Source organism: Solanum dulcamara, chromosome 7, assembly GCF_947179165.1.
Source record: "Solanum dulcamara chromosome 7, daSolDulc1.2, whole genome shotgun sequence".
NCBI classification, from domain to species: domain Eukaryota; kingdom Viridiplantae; phylum Streptophyta; class Magnoliopsida; order Solanales; family Solanaceae; genus Solanum; species Solanum dulcamara.
Window position 1 is genome coordinate 11151903 of NC_077243.1, and position 19534 is coordinate 11171436.

General features: G+C 29.7%; 1 protein-coding gene across 1 annotated transcript; it reads left to right on the forward strand.

Moving 5' to 3' along the window:
- The first annotated feature begins 16818 nt into the window (after positions 1-16818).
- LOC129896952 (uncharacterized) lies at positions 16819-18257 on the forward strand. Its single transcript, XM_055972954.1, has one exon. The coding sequence runs from the start codon at positions 16887-16889 to the stop codon at positions 17865-17867; it is 981 nt and encodes a 326-aa protein (XP_055828929.1). The 5' UTR covers positions 16819-16886; the 3' UTR covers positions 17868-18257.
- Positions 18258-19534: the final 1277 nt, after the last annotated feature.

Genomic DNA, 19534 nt, shown 5'->3' on the forward strand with positions numbered 1-19534 from the left:
CTTGTTCATTTCCACTTTTTATTTTATTTTTAATTAGGATATCAAGACTCAAACTTGAAATGAACTTACATGTTCATATTCTTTTAATTTGTATTATTATCATGGTGGGATAGGAGAAAACATTGTTTTCATTCTTTTATTTTGAATTTTGGGTGCACACAAAAGAAAAATGCACAATATATATATATATATATATTTGCTTAATTAATCGTGTTCTATTGAACTAATTATTTCTATATAAATGTCATCGTTATTTTTCTCCTTTTTTTCTGTCTCTTGTTTTTGTCATAAGTTAGAAAAAAAAAATTGAAATGGTGGAAAAGATCAACGAAGAAAAAAAAGTGGAAGAGAAAAAATGTGTGGGGGTGGGGGGGAGTGTAGAAATTAGAGAGTAGAGGACTAAACTTTTTTTTATTTTGAATTTACTATGGAACATAAAATCAGGCCAATCATATGAGTTCATATATTAAGTTATTTCAAATTATTTTAATGAAGAAGGATCTAAAATACACTTAAATTAGGAATTTAGTACAATATTTTATTTTTGTTAAAAAAAATGAATGTCATACTTTCCGGAAGTTTGATTAAGTGTTTGTTTAGCTTAACTTATTTTAAGCAGCTTATAAATTGTTTTAGATCAATTAAGTCAAACAGATCTAATAATTTTTTTGAGCTTATATTACGCATAAAATAATTTTAAATTAATCAATCAAATACTCAAATAAATTAAAATAAGCAACTTATTAATCAATTCAAATCTGATCTTAAATATAGTATTATTATAAGCTTGAGATAGTACTATTCTAGGAAAGGAATGAGGTAGATGTGTTTATTTTTGGTTGGGTGAAGTTGTGATTAGTCCTTAAAAGCATCTACTTTAAGTTTTGTTGCCCTGAAAGCAGCAAATATTCTACGAATTTAGTATTTGGTTCCTTGGGTTTGGAGAAGACTTTCAAACTTGAAAGTTGAAACCTAATAAGTTGCTTTTCTTTTCTTTTTTTGGGTACCCACGTCAACACGTGTCAACTTTTACTTGCTGATTTCCAACTTAAGCTAAACATAAAATTTATTTTATAGACATAAACATAATTATAATAATCCAATCCCAGTATTTCCTGAATCTTTCATTATTAACTCACTTTTATGTGTTCAATTCTGGTTGGTTTCATATTATCTAAATATAGTAGTATGCCACATTGCTATCTACTTTTAGCAAGCCAAGAAGAAAAAAATAATATTCAACAACGCAACATAAAACAGACATGTACTTTAAAATTAGTGGAAAGATTTATCAAAATAATCAATAACTTTGACGCTGGCAGTCCTTAAAACCCTAATAAATACTACTACGTACTATATATTAAATGGATTTAAGTTATTATGTCCATTTATCTATTTTGAACTTTACATGTCTGTTAAAAAATAATAATTAATATAAATATTTTGATTACTACACTTTCGTATTAATTAATGTATAATTTTTTATTTTAAAAATCTATAAATCTAAACAAATAAAAATAAATGGAGAAAATATAATATGGTGTGATAATAAATGATTGAATATAAAGCGACAAAATAAATAAAAAGGAAAGAACTAAGAAGAAAGAAGATTAGGGTTGTCTGCCAAATTAATCAATTAATCATATTATTAAAGATCCTCTGATAATGAACTCAAACCAATAATTTCCAAAGGCAAAACCGGAAGATCTAAGGTGGTATAAGGTTTTCATGTCATGATTAATTATTACTTAAACAATATATATGTCATAATATGTTCTATTACTTAGCTTCATCATTTGATTTTGGAGTAATGTTTGGTACGTAGTCAAATATTTTCTATGCAAAATATTTTTGGGTGAATTTTTTATTTATTTTTTAATGTTTGATAGGTATAAGTAAAAAATATTATTTTGAGTTTTTATATGAAATCTAGCAAAAGATTTTGGAGTGGAATAATGTTGTGGGGAATGGGGTTGCGATGGTCAAGGGGAAGGGGTGGGTGGGCAAGAAATTACTATTTTTAAATGTCATTTATGTAACTTATTTTTTCTATTTTGATAAAAAAAAGAAGTCATTTTTCTCATTTTCAAGAACTTATTTGCAAAAGAAATATTTACCAAAATATTTTGACCATCAAACATCAAAAAACTAAAAAATATTTTTCTCCATACCAAACACACCCCAAGGGTGATATTGCAAATATACTTATAATATAGGGGATGGTATATATATGTTAATACAATGAGATGTGATATTGCAAGATAAAATTCATCAAGTTCAACCAAATTCAAGATTAAGCTTATAAGCCCTTAAATTTATATTTGTAAAGATGAACCAAAAGATTCATAGAGATTGTAACACTCATATTTGAAACTAAATATTACGATTATTGCGATACTTTTCCGTTCTTGATTATTATCTTCTCGACACAAATTTTATTGTCTATGCTTAGATCATTAATTCATTATCAAAAATAATATAATTTTATATATCTCACTCTCAGAGAGGGACATTTAATTAGGGTACGTAGGTATATAGCTAGATTTTTATGACTATATGCCATATATATAAAGAAACATTGATATATGTATATGTATATGTCATATATGTCTTTTTCAGGATTGAAGATTACGTTTTGCTTTGTGATGATCTAGAAAAATGACTCATACCCGTGATTGTTAATTAGTCCCTCCGTCTCTTTTTACTTGTCAAATTTTGACTTGACATACCTATTAAGAAAACAATGATTGATATAATAAGTTTATCATTTTATCTTTATTAATTAATAGAGTTTTAAATATATTTACTCACTACATTTTTCAAAGACATTAATTGAGGGTATAATAGAAAGAAAAAAAATTCTCCTTTCATAATTTGTCAAAATTGACAAATATAAAAAAGAAATCAAATTCAAAAATATTTAATAAGTAAATAGAGATGGAGAAAGTAACTAGCATTAAAAAAGAATATACTAGTATTAAAATATTTATACTATTATATAATCTTGCAGGTAGGTATATATAGTATATCATCTTGAATGATATATAAAAGTGGAAAAACATTGTCACATGATTATATATCCAAGTTTTATGCCATAGTAATTATTATGCTTGTAATATAATATGTTTTGATAAAATGAAGCTAGGTACATGCATACATGGCTGATGTAGCTCTCTTAATCATTTAATAGCTAGGCTAAAATGAATTAAATGTAATAAACCGTATTAATACCTAATTAAAACAACTCATATTAACAAATAACTTTGATTTGCCAACTCGTTAGAAATCCAAAATAATGTCGATCAATATAATAAACTATTTCTAGAAGGGTTAGAATATGCCAAGAAAGACAATTAATGTTGTAGACAGTGGAATTATTATTGGCGATTTGCTCATTTACCTAAAAAAAATGGATGTAGTTTGACACTTGGCAGATATAAGAAAATTGGTTTGGGATTTCTACCTGTCTCTCATGAACTTAATTAACAATATTAGAAATTAAATATTCCTTCTGTTCATTTTTACTTATCATTATTATTTGATTTGATATAAATCTTTTTATTAATATAGATATTTTATCATAACAAACGATGGCTATTAAATTACGATTTGATTTTCACAAAAATATTCTTTTTCTTTTTCTATCCACCGTCCCTTCCTCAAGAAAACGTGAATAGCATAAAGACTAAAGACTGGTGGATGCTTTAGTTATTTTTTCCTCCTTTCTCATTCGATATTTGATATCCGTTTGGACCTAAAAATTTGAATTAATTCTCAGGGATTTTATTTTTTCCGCTACAATTCTTGGTGGTTGCTTTAATTATCCATCTTAATATATCATCAAACAGATTTTAATTAAAACATAAACATTATTATAATGGTAAATTAACAACAATAGATCTCCATTAATAGATCACCCAATAAAACTAATAAGCATAAATTTTATATTATATTTGTCTATATATTGATCGTGTAAAAAAATGTATACAGTATATAAATTAATTAAATCCCATATTAGATCGTCCTGTCTGCCTGAAAGCTACCTGAGTCGTAATCACTTTATAACAGGTGCCAATCGAGTTCAACCAGCAAATCCATTCATTTTAGAATTTAATAAAAACCATCTTATCATATTACTTTAGTTTTGAAAGTACGTCAAAACCTGTAGAGTCTCACGTCAATGAAAAAAGATTGGGTGATTGCTTTATATCATTTTAGGTAAAAAAAATTAAATGAATTAGATTTTATGATTGAATTAGACTCAAGAATTATTTTGTAGCGATGTTGGGCGTCCATATTAAGTTATCCACATTTCAATGTCCAATTCTTGACATGAGGTGGGGCGTTGAAGAGTTGTACATATAGAACGCAGTTTTCTTATATGGTGTTTGCCAATCCTTCCCTCATTAAGTTGGGTTTGTGATTTAGTTAGGCCCAAGATCTATTTTTTTTAATACGTTTTTTTGGGGGGGTTTCATTCGGTGTCTACAGTAGATTGGAGTCTGACTAATTCAAATTCATGTCACGTAGAGGAAGCTCATTCAGGAGAAGCACTCTCTACCAATGTATTTTTTTTAATAACCATGACTCGAACCTGAAATTCTTAATTAAGAAAATAGAAGACTCATTAATCAGATCATATGATGGTTTCTAGTCACTAATCTATCATATGAAGCAATATTAATTAATTGGTTGAGGAGAAAGATGTAAATTTAGTTTCCAAGTACAGTGAATGTAATGAATGATATTGAGAAACACAATTACTGGTCCCTTGAGCAACGTGGTAACTAAAATTGGAGATAGTGATTATAAATCTTTCTAATAAATAAGGGATGAGTAGGTTTCATAGAATCTTGCCTACCACTTAGATATATGTGTAAGCAAGATTTTGTTTTGATTATTTAGCTTCATTTTTGTCAATCATATCTCTTACTTATTAATTATTTTTTCATTTTTTCTATTGATTATTTGTGCTGTTAATTAATTGGAGCTATGTAAATGAGGGGAAAAAAGGAAGAAAAAAAATTTAAATTAAATGACTTCTTCTTTGTCCATTTCTCCACATCTCTACTGCCAAGTACAAACGGCGTGTTTGAATTGAAAGTTACTCCATTTATTTTAAATTATGTGATGTGTTTTCCTTTTTAATATGCTTCAAAGAAAATGATAAGTAATATTCATACACATAATTTATTTTAAAATTATAAAAGTTTTATCTTATTTTCTTAATAAACTTATATTCAATCAAAGTGCATCTGATAAATTGATACGGAAAAGAATAATTAATTTGACGTAACAAGTTTAGACCGAACTTAATGATAGTATATTTGACTAACTGAGACACATAATATATTTTGCAATTTATCTAACTTGTTAGCCAACTCTACGTTTTCGAGCTTTTTTATTGGTCCGAACAAATTTTGAGTTTCAATACATATATAAAAAAAAACTACTTATATGAAAAGTCATATTGTATAATCATTCATCAAAATAATAATTAGCAAATATATATTTATTTTATATATTATTGTATAATGCTATACTTTTTTGACAGAAAATAAGTGTATATATTTTATATATTTGGCTAGAGAATATAATTGCTTAGATTGATCGATCAAGTAACTTGCCCATTTATATATACGTAATATATGATGAATTTCCTTGATGAAAAATCTATCTTCATCACTATTGAAAAGATGTCTCTTGTTTCCTTCTTTAAGAAATATTAATTATCACATTTCTCTTTAGCATGGCCTATAAAAAATATCATCAATAATTTATTTATTTATTAATTTGTTCATATTTTTTTTTGTCACACTCTAAGAGGATACCCTAGGCATTGCCAGCACTCGAAAGTCATTGTTGGTCACCAAGCGTATCACTTGATCCAATCACACATTCATTCATTTATTTACTCATGCACTCATCGGAAGACTCAATATAAATCTAAAAGACATTTGAATGGGCTAACCAACTCGACCATTCGAAGAAGTATAAAATAATTTAAACCCAACATCAATTTAACTTCAACTCAAAGAAATAGTATGAAAATCAGGACAAAGACTCAATATCATCACTATCCATTTATAAAGCCTCTATCACTATCCAGATGGTGCCGTTGACAAGTTCATGGCTACCCAAAAGAAATTACTAAAAATAAAGATGAAATAAATATGATCACTTCGAAAAGACAAGAGGTCTCACTACTCTCAGGTAAGAAGTAGATCTTCAACGGAGCGCCTGTTGATGATCTCTAGCACCTGTATCTGCATCATGAAATGATGCAGGCCAAAATGCATCAATACATAGAATGTACAAGTATGTAAAATGGCAGGAAGGAGAAACAATCAACAACACTTAACTCAATCTCATCAATCAACTGAAAGGACTCAACTCAGAGGATTTGCAAATTTAGAATATAGTGAAACTTTTTCAAATCGACTCAATCACCCAAAATCTCAATCAAACAATCCTATCAGGCAAGATCATATCCTAATTGGGAGTTTCTCTCACCGACAACCATCACATATAAGCCGGTGATGTACAGCGAAGCGATGTCATTGCTACACCCGTCTAATACTTTGTCAAGGTAAGGGATGAATCACTATCATTGAATCCACAATCTATCAAAGTCCATCATTTTTGGGACTTAAGAGGTTTAACCCTCCATCATATGTTGGCTTCGTAGCTCATTGGATTCGAGTAGTGACTATATTCTTACCCAATTCAGTGCTCAATACTTTTTTCAAAACTCAATGCTCATAAGACAATCAATCTCAATCAAATCAATCAATAAGTCTGATATGGATTCTTATCAGTTCATCAGTTCTATCCAATCAATTCTTTTAACCATTCAATTATACAATCATTTCCAATCATTTATTTAAGAATAGTTTTTTTGATAATCATTTATGACAACATTCAGTTGAGACCATTCATTTGGGTTCAATTATGAAGATATAAAAGACTATCAAATTACTTCAAGACTATCATCATTCTCAAATCCCAATCACAATCATGCATTCACAAGTTCAAGGTTCTAGACTCAATCTTTGGGCACATATTGGTCAAAATATTATGAGGTTTTATGAAGTAAATAGTTTTAAATCGTTTGTTGAAGAACAAGTTCGTAGAAAAACATCACTTATGCAATATCATGCAAAAATGTGTCAACTTTAATGAAATTCTCAAGAAACACTAATGGGGACTCAATTCATTCACAAATCAACCTATCACAATCATAGGGCACATGGAAGAACAAAGTTCATGCTTTAGTTTAGCCTTACATACCTAGAATGAAGACAAGACAATCAATCTGGCAAGAAATTACATACCTGAATCTTTTGAACCCTAGCCTCTTCTCCACTCCTTAGCCTTAGGTTTCTACTTATAATGCGTAGAATGGACTTAGAATTGTTTAGAAAGTCTTTTAAGGTCTAAAACAACCTATATCAATCGTGGGTTAAGTATAGGAGAAGTGGAAAAAAGACCGGGATGTCCCTTCTTAAAAATAAAAATAGGCAGAAATTTTGGCTTATGGGGGAATAAGTGCGCGATGCGGACTTGTCCCCTCATAGTTCATTTTTTTCGAATATTTTTTCGATCGAATTTTAACCCCATAAAAAATAACTATAATAAAATTAAGTGCAAGTCCGCTCGCGGACCTGTCGCCCACTCCTTTGTTTTTCGTCACTTCACTCCAAAAATTTATCTTTTAATTCGGTTGGTCTAAAATTCAACCGAGACCACTTTTCCGCATGATTTTTCCCCCTGATTGATATTCCGGCCTCAGATTGACCAAAGAAGTTAAGAATGCATTGTGTTGTGCGAGCATTTTTTAGCCTAGGGGTATTTTGGTATTACCGGGCATAGTATCTCTTAACTAAATATGCACCCTATTTTAGAATAAAGTTAAACTAATTTTATTAATATTTGAAAATTTATAATATTAACCAATAATAACTTATTTGAACTTATAAGATATATAATTTTTGTGCTATGTAATCAAAATTGATATTAATCAAATTCGTCCTGATTTTGTAAAATATAACTGTCACGATCCAAAATGGGTCATGAGTGGCACCCACACTTAACCTCTTAGGTGGGAGAATCAACGATACAAACCCCAACTAATAAATATGACAATAACGTAGAAGCTCAATTAAATACGTTTTCTCAAAACCTGAAAGTAATTACATGAAGGACATTTAAATTCTAAAACTAAGTCTGAAAATATCAACACCAGAATAAATAATTAACATAGCATGTCCGAAAACTAAGGACACCATGCCATGACAAGAGATTCCATCGCCAGCGAGAATGATAGCTCACCCTGCAATCCGATGAACTGGAGACTGACTAGAGCTAAGATCGAGTCGAAGTCGATGGAAGACTCATCGCACGACACAAATAAAATAAATAAAGATACAGGTAGGGGTCAATACAAGACAACATGTACTGAGTAGGTATCCTCGGCCGATTCAAAATAGAAATCAATATGCAATAAGTAATAGCGGGGAATCAACTGTAGCACTTAACAAGTAGCAACCAACAAGATCAAGATCAAGTGACAACACAATGAACAATTTCATAACAAATTAACAATATTAAGATCACATATGAGGACTCAAGCCTCCACATCACACTCTTTTGGAAAATGAGTTATTGAAGATTGGGTAGTATTAAGTCATTTCAATTTGTTTTCCTTTTATATTATCATGCCGAAACGTGACACCCGATCCAAATATATCGTGTCGAAAAGTGACACACGATTCAAACATACCGTGTCAGAATGTGACACCCAATCCAAATATACCGTGTCAGAATGTGACACCCGATCCAAATATAATTAATTTATCATTCTTCATGATTACATTCCACTTCATTAATAATATTTCATCAAGCTTTCTTTATTCAAGACATCACTTTTGATAGGGCAAGTTCAAGATTATGGATTTCATGGCCTCGGGATTTCAGACCAACCATCCAAACCACAACAATTAGATGCGTAGTAAACTTCACACATTACCCAATGAATATCAATAACTATTAAGAGTCTATCTATGATATATAATAAAAACCATAACCTACCTCAACCGAAGAACCAAAGTAAAGCAAGCTAATCCACCAATGTCTTTCCTTTCTTCAATGCCTTAAACCAATTTCAATCTATCAAATATATAATATTTATAAGTCAATTAATTCATAAACACCAATATTATATATATGTTTAACCTAGACCCAATAACTCACCCAATTCTATAAACACGTTCCTAATCTTGATGCCACTTAACATGTCAACTCTCATATTTTTTGAATTTTAAAACTAGGGTTAAACCTCAATTAAATTAAATAATCACTTTAAAATTTGAGCCTTTCGTAACGCTTCCGAAAGATTAAAATTTGTTCAAATACATAATCTTCATAAGAATACGAATCCAATGACACCCATATAGCTATATTTATTTTCAGATCAAAAATTAGGTCAAAAAGTCATCCCGAGTCATTGAAGTCAAATCTGAATTTTTCTTTACGATTATGTTCACTTATGATAAAATAAACTCACATGTCAAATTTCATCTAAAATGGATCTTTATTCGACCCCCAAATCAAGATTTTATGTGAAGAACCCTAGGGTCATATTTTCTTATTTCAGCGTTATTTCTCCACCAATATACCCTAAAAAATATGTTCATAATCACATAAAAATTTAATGGAAAGGATGAGGATAATTACCTTGACGCTTTGGAATGAAAATTCTTATTTTTTTCTTCTCCTTTATTTTTCTTTTCCCATTTCTTTTCTTTCTTCCTTCGTATTTTTTTCCCCAGCTTTTGCGTTATGTTCGTCGTCGCTGTTCTCTTCTTCTTCTTTTTTTTTTTCTTTTTTTTCCTCAAAAGAATTATGTATAAAAATTTATAAACCCTATCCTTTTTCTTTAATAATTGGTATAGAGTATTAATTAAATTAACACTTTAACACACTAATTAAATAAGTTACCTAAGTTTTTTCCTCAACTAAATAACCGTAATTATTGAAAAGTCTAAAATACCCAATTAAAAATCTACGGGATGAGTCTTTTATGAACTAAAAATTTTTAATACTCAAAACGACCTAATGGGTTGTTACAATAACTATTAGTATTCTGAGATTATATTTTTAGTAATCTTAACAACTATTCTGGGATGACTTAAATACTCAAATTAGTGGAGTCATTTTTTTTATAAAAAGGAATATTAGAGGTGGTATAGAGAATTATAAAGTGAGTAATTGTATACTCAACAACAAGGTAAAAGTTCATACACCAATTAATTTGTTTGCACTTTATAATGGTCTTAATCTTTAATTATTTAGATCTCAGTCATTTAGTTTATTTATTTTCAACGTTTGAATCTTAATCACACATATTTTAATTATTAAGTGCGTTTGTTCTTTTTATTTTACAACCACTTAATGAATTTGAATATGTATGAATAATTAAGATCTATAACAAAGTTTTAAAATTATTAATATGTCTATTTAAGAATTTTTACAAACATAATAGTTCACCGCTACTTCATCTACTTTCACTCACTACAAATAACCACAATTTCAACCACAACTATCACCACCTACGTACCATCCACAACCACAAATAATGTCGCAATAAAATCAATTGCATCACTATTAGCCATAATTTGCAATTACCAATTATTATTACATTCACTAATCACTACAAATAATTACCATCCTTAATCAATATTATATATAACTAATCTCGAGCATCATTCGTTACCCACTATTAACTATCATTATGATTCACCACTAATGTGAGGCCTAAGCCACTAAGATTCTCCCACTAATTTTCTTCTATCAACTACTAGTTTGTTTTCACGTAATTTTAGTTGGTTGGTTTGTACTAGAAAGAATAACTAAAGAGTCAGACCAATTGATGAGAATGAGGCACATTTCAGGTGATGAGAGGGTCGATGAGACAGCATATATTATTAATTTGTTGACAATTGAACCCTCAACATTAATTGGTCCATCTGCACATAAAAAAAATCTAAGAGACAAGTCAATCACTCTTCAAACATTTGATTTCAAAGTTTAATTTGGCTCTTCAAACTCACAAAGAAATATAAGAGACAAGTCAATGACTAACAAAAAGCTAGACATGTCATTGCACAAAAACCACCAGCCGCACCGCAACTAATGGATGGTTCAGACCTCTTGTCACTTCACAACTAACATAATTTTTTAATATATATATATATATATATATATATTTAAAATTTAAATATTTGTATGCCTACATTCATAAAAATATTAAAAGAGAAAATTTTAACTTTTTTTTTCTAATTATAAAAAGTTTTTAAAAAAGAAAGTGTGTAAATTGAAACATAAAAGGTATATAACAATATTAAGTTTATACCATATTCAATTTGAGATAACAATTCTTAATTAGATATTTTTAAAATAACATTAATGTCCTTCTCCATGGTTGTTCCTCCAAAAATAAATTAAGAAGTCAATGTTAAAATCAGAAATAAGAATCTGTTTAAGTTTATCTATTGTAAAACCAACCATGTGTTTTATTATTATATACCTCAATTTGTATGTCTCATGTTTAATCTAATAAACTAAATATAAATTAAAAAAAAAATAAAAAGAGAAAAGTATATTCACTCAATAATATGATTATTTAATTCTCATATTATTATAATCTTCAGAGTGTATATAATTCTAGTAGATTACTTATTTGTGAACCAAAAACAACCTTACTCTATCAAGTTAATTAACAGCTATTTAAATTAATTCTTTTCTACAAATTAGTTTCTTGATAATTAATCTAACTAAAAAAGAGCAAATTAGTAGTACATTATTCATTAAAATAACTTATTGGTCTACTTTTCCATCATCCAATATCTTTATATATTCATTTTTTCAAGCTGCCAATCACATTGAGTTGAAGTACATTTCATCCAATAACAATATTTAACCTTTATTTTGTGTTAAGCTATATTAGTCATCAAATATATATATTGTCTAGGGCCACATGATGTTACCTCGTCACATTATTTTTCGTTAAGAATATAATTGTACCTCGTTATAGATCATGTAATTTTGTACTAAATTGTTTGACAAGTTTGCTCATCCACAGACCAACAACCACGTTTCAATACTCTTTTAACACAGATCTTTTTCTCATTGGATTCCATTGTTGGTTTCCATTTCCAGAGTTTTCTACAACTTATATATTAGTAAGAAATGCACAAACAATCACTTTTTGAATGGCTAATCAAATTTTAAATAATATTTTTAAATTTATTAATTTATCTTTGATGCTTTTTAATGGAAAAATAACATTTGACCAATCATATTTTTAGATTAAAATATAAAACCTATGAAAAAATCTTGAAGTTTACAACTTACAAGTTTGAATTTCATGAATCATTACTAGAGTATTTTGAACTTTATGAATTATTCTTGAAATTTGAAATTCTAGGAAAGTTTCAAATTTCAAGAACCTTTCGAATTCAAGCACATTAACTGTGCTCGAGTTTCACATATTAAAATTTTAAACATCAACATTCTATGCTAGAGTTATATCATATTTTAGCTAGAGTTATTTTTAACCAAATTTTATTTTCGTATTAAATCTATTTAACCGAAATTGAGCTCACCCATGACGTGCATCCCCAACTATTTTATACCAAAAAGGACTATAAATATCCTTATCCTATGAAAAATGGTTCACAAATATCTTTCATTTATTTTTTGATTTAAAAATATCTTTAATCTATTTTTCTTTTGACTCAAAAATACTCGTCAATTTCTGTCTTTGATATAACCAAAAAGAGTTGGATGCAATTTATCACTATATCTTTAATTCTTTTATAAAATCATGTTTGAATTTGCACCAAATATTAATTAGATGTGGGACTACATATTTTCTAGAATATTATTTTTAACAAAAATAAAATAACTAACTTCACTACTAAAATAAATTTCATAAATAGCATTTCATGAGTTTATTGTCTCCTCCTTTCCTATTAAACATCTCCAACACTCACCTCTTGTACCTCCACCATCTTCAAATCCCTACCTCCACATATAAATAATTTTAAAATAATACTTTTATAAATATTTATCAAATATAAAAAAAATTAAGTAAAAAACCTATTTAATTTTTTAAAAATATTTTTTATGAAAGATATTTTCCAATCACACCCGCTCCTCATAAGTTTCAAGAAAACCAGTGAAAAGCACTTTTAGCCGATCAAGCAACGTAAGTCTATGTGTATGGTCTTCTTCTTTTTTTCTTTGGGTTGTGATTATCACAAATGGTAAATAATGGAATTATACAACTAATTGAAATTTATCAACATAAAGTGGATAAAATTCGGCGCTGCAATCATGTAAATGAAGAAGTTAATAAAATTTAAAAAATAATGTAAATCATGAAGTTGTAGTGGTATCAATATGGATTGTGATACAATAGTGAGAATATTCGATTCTTAATCAGAGTCTCGAATTCAAGCTCTGAATATGGTGAAAATCATGTTGGAAGTGTCACCTCTAAATGAACCTTGCAATGTGCAATCTGAATTAAGTCGAAACTCCACGCGATTTCGAACATTGAAAAAATAAAATAAAATGAAGTGTACTAGTTCTTCTTCTTTAGATCAGTTTCGAGTACTTTTATATGCTGTTAAAGAAGAATATAATCCATGATATGATTGATGACATCCCTTTGTAAGCTGTTCACTGAAAGCATTTATTTTTGAAAAGGATTATTAGTACTATTGACATCAAATCATTTTATTTATTTTTTTGAAAAAAAAAACAAAAAAACACTATTATTTCTTTAAAAAGGAAATACTAGTTGTTAATTGGTCCAATCAAATCACTCGTTGTATGGTTCAAAATATAATAGTGTCCTCTTCTTACAATTAATTGTATGCTTTTAATTTATATGTTTTACATTTTTTCTCATTTATTTTTGAAAAAATGTAACTTTAATTTCATGACAATGTTAAATTAAGACTAAAAATAATATTTTAATACGTACAATGTGAAATACATTTTAAAGTTTAAGATCAAAAAAATTAATAATTTCTCATTCATTAAGACAATTAAAATGAAAGGAAAGGAGTATTAATCAAAAATATGTTTTAAGATATAAATTGTTTGCGAAATCATATTCCTATTTTATAATGTTCGTACTCTCTATATACAAATATTTATTTTAAAAATTATGTGACATATCTTCAAAATAAACTAATATATATATTGGATGTAATTTAATTGCATATAGTCATGGGCACATGTCACAACTCATGCCATTTGACTGATGAGGAGGATATATATTTGTATATATCTGTATCTTCCTACCAACCAACACCAATTTTTTTGGTAGTACTCCCATTTTATTTTATGTGGCATTATTTCATTTGACACAGTATTTAAAAAAATAAATTAAAAAAAATTTATGGTCTAAAATAATTTTTAAATATTTATTTGACTATAAATCATTTCATTAAGAATAAAATAAAATTAAATTAAATTATTTTTAATTATAATAAAATAATATTATTTTTTGAGCGGATTAAAAAGTAAAATGTGTCACATCAAATGAAACAGAAGGAGTAATATTTTTGACAATTCTGGAAAACGGATATTATTTACATGATTCTGGTAAATGTCCTTGTTCCCAAATTTCTGCATAGATCTTTTTTCTAATATAAAGTATAAAGTATTAAAAAAGAAAACATCAGCATGTTGTGTATACATTCTAAATTACCAACCACAATATCTAACTAGTATTATGACTTAATTAATTGATTTCATTTTATGTAATAGTCGATTTATTAGTTATTAATACAATGAGATAAGATACAGAACACAGTAAGAGCTTTAGTACATCATTCAACTATATATATATCAAAATTATTTTCACTACAACAACAATAATAACTTAGTGAAATTTCACAACGTGGATCTGGAAAGGATAAAGTGTACGCAAACCTTACTCCTACCAAGGCAGGAGGTTGTTTCCGGAAAATCCTCGACTCAAAAGAAGCATAAAAAGAGGTCAGATAAGGCTAAAAAATTCAAAGTAATATGAAAATTTAAAAAAATCACAAAAAAAAAATTCTTTTTTTCTTGTACTCATACTCATTTACACCCTCCATTCATTTTTATTTGTGAAAGCCAATACAATATTATTAGAGTTGTTCCTTCTATAGTGACCCCAACCTTGGATGATATTTATATATTGGGAACTGGGAAGCCCATTAATTAGCATATCACGATATGCCTAGGCCTAGCATTGCCGCCATAGTGGAAATACGATACGAATAGTATTGTATGATGGTAAGTCACATCATATATATTTGAGTAAAATCTTCACTAGAATTGAACTTTGTCTATTTATCCCTTGCGTTGTCAATTCTATCGAGAATGACTTTTTGAAAACCTTTGTCCAATATATGTATGCTAAATCAAATATTCACTCCGTTTATATTCATTGTTTAAATTTTGAAACAAACATAGAAACCGAACTGTAATTCCACTATATATGATTTCTAAAGTAGTATAATATAATGTTTGCAAAAATCCAATTATTAATTTTTAGTCCAGTACTACTAACACATTGATCCTTCTTCAAATACATATTTGTATTATTACATATAAATTAGAATTAAGTTAGAATAACAGTTTAGTTATAATTAGCATGGGTTGTGGTGCAGTAATGACACTGTTTCACTCTGATCAGAGGTCTCGAATTTGAGCACCTGGGTATAGAAAAAACTTTGTTGAGAGTGTCACCCCCGAATGGGCCCTGCAGTGACGATTCGAATTTAATCGAAGCTCCACGGGCTTCGGACACCGGATGAAAAATAAAAAAAAAATACATTTTATTTATAATTATTGAGATTAAACCAAACACATTTTATTTTATGTATATTCGTTTTAGTTCAATGAATCAAACAGTTACTAATAAAATATTCATTAGTAGATCTCATATTGTAATATTTTTATTATTATACTAGACTAACTTGTTTACTCATCGACACCTAAGTATATATCTATACACCCTTAATGTTTGTTGTAATTGATAATTTATTTTATTTTTAACATTAGAAATTTAAATTTAATCTTGTTTACTTAAAAATATTACCTAATTACATAATTAGTTACATAGATAATATACACACTTTGATAACGTAAATGCATTTTCCAAATAATAGTCCCCAATCAATATAAATTATTGTGAGATGATTAAAATCATTTTATTTTAATTAAGAATTTTGCATTCAGTATTTGAAATGAAGAGCGATGTTAGGAGTGATGTCTCGAATGAATTTTGTAATGCATAAATTCAAATTTAATAGAATTTCAATACCAATGTCAGTGGCTCTCGTCAAAAATATCAGAACCTTTGAACCCACCAATTTTGCTTTAGTAGAATCTGACGTCCACGTGGTGCAATCGTTAGAGAGAGTTCTAACGGGATTGGCTTACGATTGGACCACGTGTTCTTCTTCTGGATGTTACTCCACTATTACACGTCCCATTAGACTACCCTTAAGGGCCTACGTGTCCCTCTTTTGATGCCATTACTTAACACTCCCTGCATTCTTATTGGCTAATAGAATGGGGGCCATCCCTAAATGTAGCGCCACGCTATAACATTAGCCAATCAGCTCTCTGCGCTGTTTCACCTCTCTTCTCCCACGTGTTATTCACCACCCTCACACGCGTCCTCTCCTCTCTCTGCCCACTTATAAATTCACCTCCTCTCTTTGCACTAATCTCTGCATTCAAATCAAAAATTTCCTTCCAAGAAAAAATATTTTTCTCTTCTGAGATTTTAGAGTTGGAGAACAAAATAACACGAAATGGACGGGAGAGGAGGGTGTTGTATTGCTAGATACGCAGGGGGTGCGTACGATATGTCAAAGGTGGATAGGATAATGCTAAAATTCAGACCTATCGCTCCTAAACCAGCAGCAGCCGGTGGCTCTATTTCTAGAACTACTACTCCACCGCAGAAATCTGAGGTTCCGGTTCGTAATGGCCGGTGGAAGCGAAGGTATGTTAAAGAGAACAATAAAAATAGTAATAATAGCTCTAATAACAAGAGATCCAGTAGTGGAAGTAGTCCTAGTGGTAGAAAAAGGAAAGCTCAATCGCCTGAGGAAAATGAATCCAGCGGGAAAACAGTGTCTGGTGGAGAACCGGTGGTAACGCTTCCCTTATTATCGGAGAGCCCTGAAAGGAAGGACTCTCCGAGGGATCGTTCGGTAGATAAGGTGAAAAAAACAGAAAAAAATGCTCCGATCTGGTTGAGTTTTGGTAAAAACCAAGGGAATATCAATAAGAATGATATTAATGGTCAGTTGCAGTTGCAGGGGTACGGAGGAGGAGTTGGTATGGATGGGTCAGTTTTGATGTTTCCACAGCCAGTACGGGTAGTTGGGTCATGGGTAAAGGTGGAAAGCGTGACTGACGCGTGGGAGGAAGGGTATGGGATAGGGCGTACGGATGAGGAGAAACTGGTAAATCTGGAGCGGGACATCTGTCCAGGGTTCATATCAGACGGTTTAAACAGAGTTAGGTGGGCCAACAAGGCGTACAAGGAGATGGTGGATGAGGAAGGAAGCGCAGCAGCAGGGGAAGTAGTTGTATGGCTCGTGATGAAAGATGATGTACGGCTGCCGGAGAACAAAACCACGGCCGCGTTCACTTGCCGTGTCAGGGTGGTCAGATGCGGGAAGGAAAAAAAGTCGTTGATTCTGCCGTGCGATGTGTGGAGAATGGACGGCGGAGGATTTGCATGGAGGTTGGATACAAAAGCAGCTCTCTCCTTGGGGCGGTAGGTAATAAAAGTAATATCAACTCAACCCAAAGGGTAAACAAGTAAATCTATGTGCCGGCCACTAATAATTCTGTCACCTTGCGTTTTTGTACGTACAGACATGCACACTGCATGCTCTTTTATCAGAAGAAAAATTGTGAATATCTTTAGCATTTAGAATTTTTATTTTATTTTTTTTCAGTGTGTTTACTTTTCTTGGTTAATTTTCTCAAGGTGGTTTGGGTTGAACTGTTGGGAGGAGATGTTGGTTTGGGATATTTGTTGAAATACAGTTACTACTAGTATAGTAGTACATGAACCATGGAAACAAATCGTGATGATCTTGTAACTTATCTGACTTGGGCTTTATGTTCCTGTTTCTAAGTTAACATCTCGTGGATATTTTTCTCAACTCTTTTGCCCGACAATTTTATTGTTATCCTTTATTTCAATTTCTTTCATCAAATTGTTTGTTGGAGTATTATTTTTACCGCTGATGAGAAATATACCCAGGAACTTGTTATAATGGTTTAGGCTCAATTTTTTAAGTTAGGTGATTTTGAAAGTAACATTTGTAATGAAGACAGACCAAGAATAATAGAGAACGATAAAGTGCCTACTAGTATAATTAATTTGATAATGAAGATAAGGTGGAGGAGAGATTGGAGGGGAAAATGAACGTGGTTGTTCCTGGTAGGGGAACGTATGGCAATAATCCTGTGATAATGAAATCTATTCCAGTTTAAAGTGAAGTGGAATCTGAGGTTATATTCTTGAGTTTAGTGATCTGTATTCACAAAACTGTACTGAGAGAATTTTAAACTAAGTACACCTCTTTGGCTCTCTTTCAGTACCGAAAATGGAATTATTGGAGTATCCATCTTTTCACCTGTTTTTTCTTTTGCAATTAAAATTCTCCCAGAATGACCGTGGTTTAAAATTTTGTCGAATATATATGTGTACACACTGAATTTTGAACTTCAAATTAATAGAAGATAGATCGAAAATATTAATTTTATTGTTTAAAATATATATCGGTAAGTTGAAATTAAAAAATTATCCAAATTAGAAAAGAAATATAATTTTTTTTCTTAAAACAGATTAAAAATCATAGAAGGATAAGCAAATCTAAAAGATTAAAAATTAAAGTTAGGATAAACAAATGTTTTTTTTTCTTTTTCGTGAATGGAATACGCTGAGCGATAATAATAATAATAATAATAATATATTATTATTATTGAAATGTGACTCATGCAATCACGTAACTTAATTTTTTGGACAATTTGGGGGTAGAGATTAAGAAGGGGTCAGGTTATATAATATAATTTCCTTGTTAGATCATACTAGAGGTTGGATACATTCAAGTTTTAGATTCAAATCAAGGAAGAACCGGTTTGTTGTTAAGATCTTTTCACTAAGATGGTGCTATTAATTATTTGTAGTCTCTTAATACTACTATGATTAAAGTATTCTTATTGTAAAGAATTGAATTGCGGGACCAGTCCTCTCCATCTTCTTTTCATCGGGGACTCTTCCACTTCAAATTGTAAAACTCGTCAATAAGATGCCATATGCAAGGATGCTTGGAGGTAGAATTCATTATACACAGCTTGTATGGTACTTTTTTCTCTTCTTGCACACTTGCTATTGAGAAATATAGTTGGCAGAAAACTGACCAATTCATAAAAT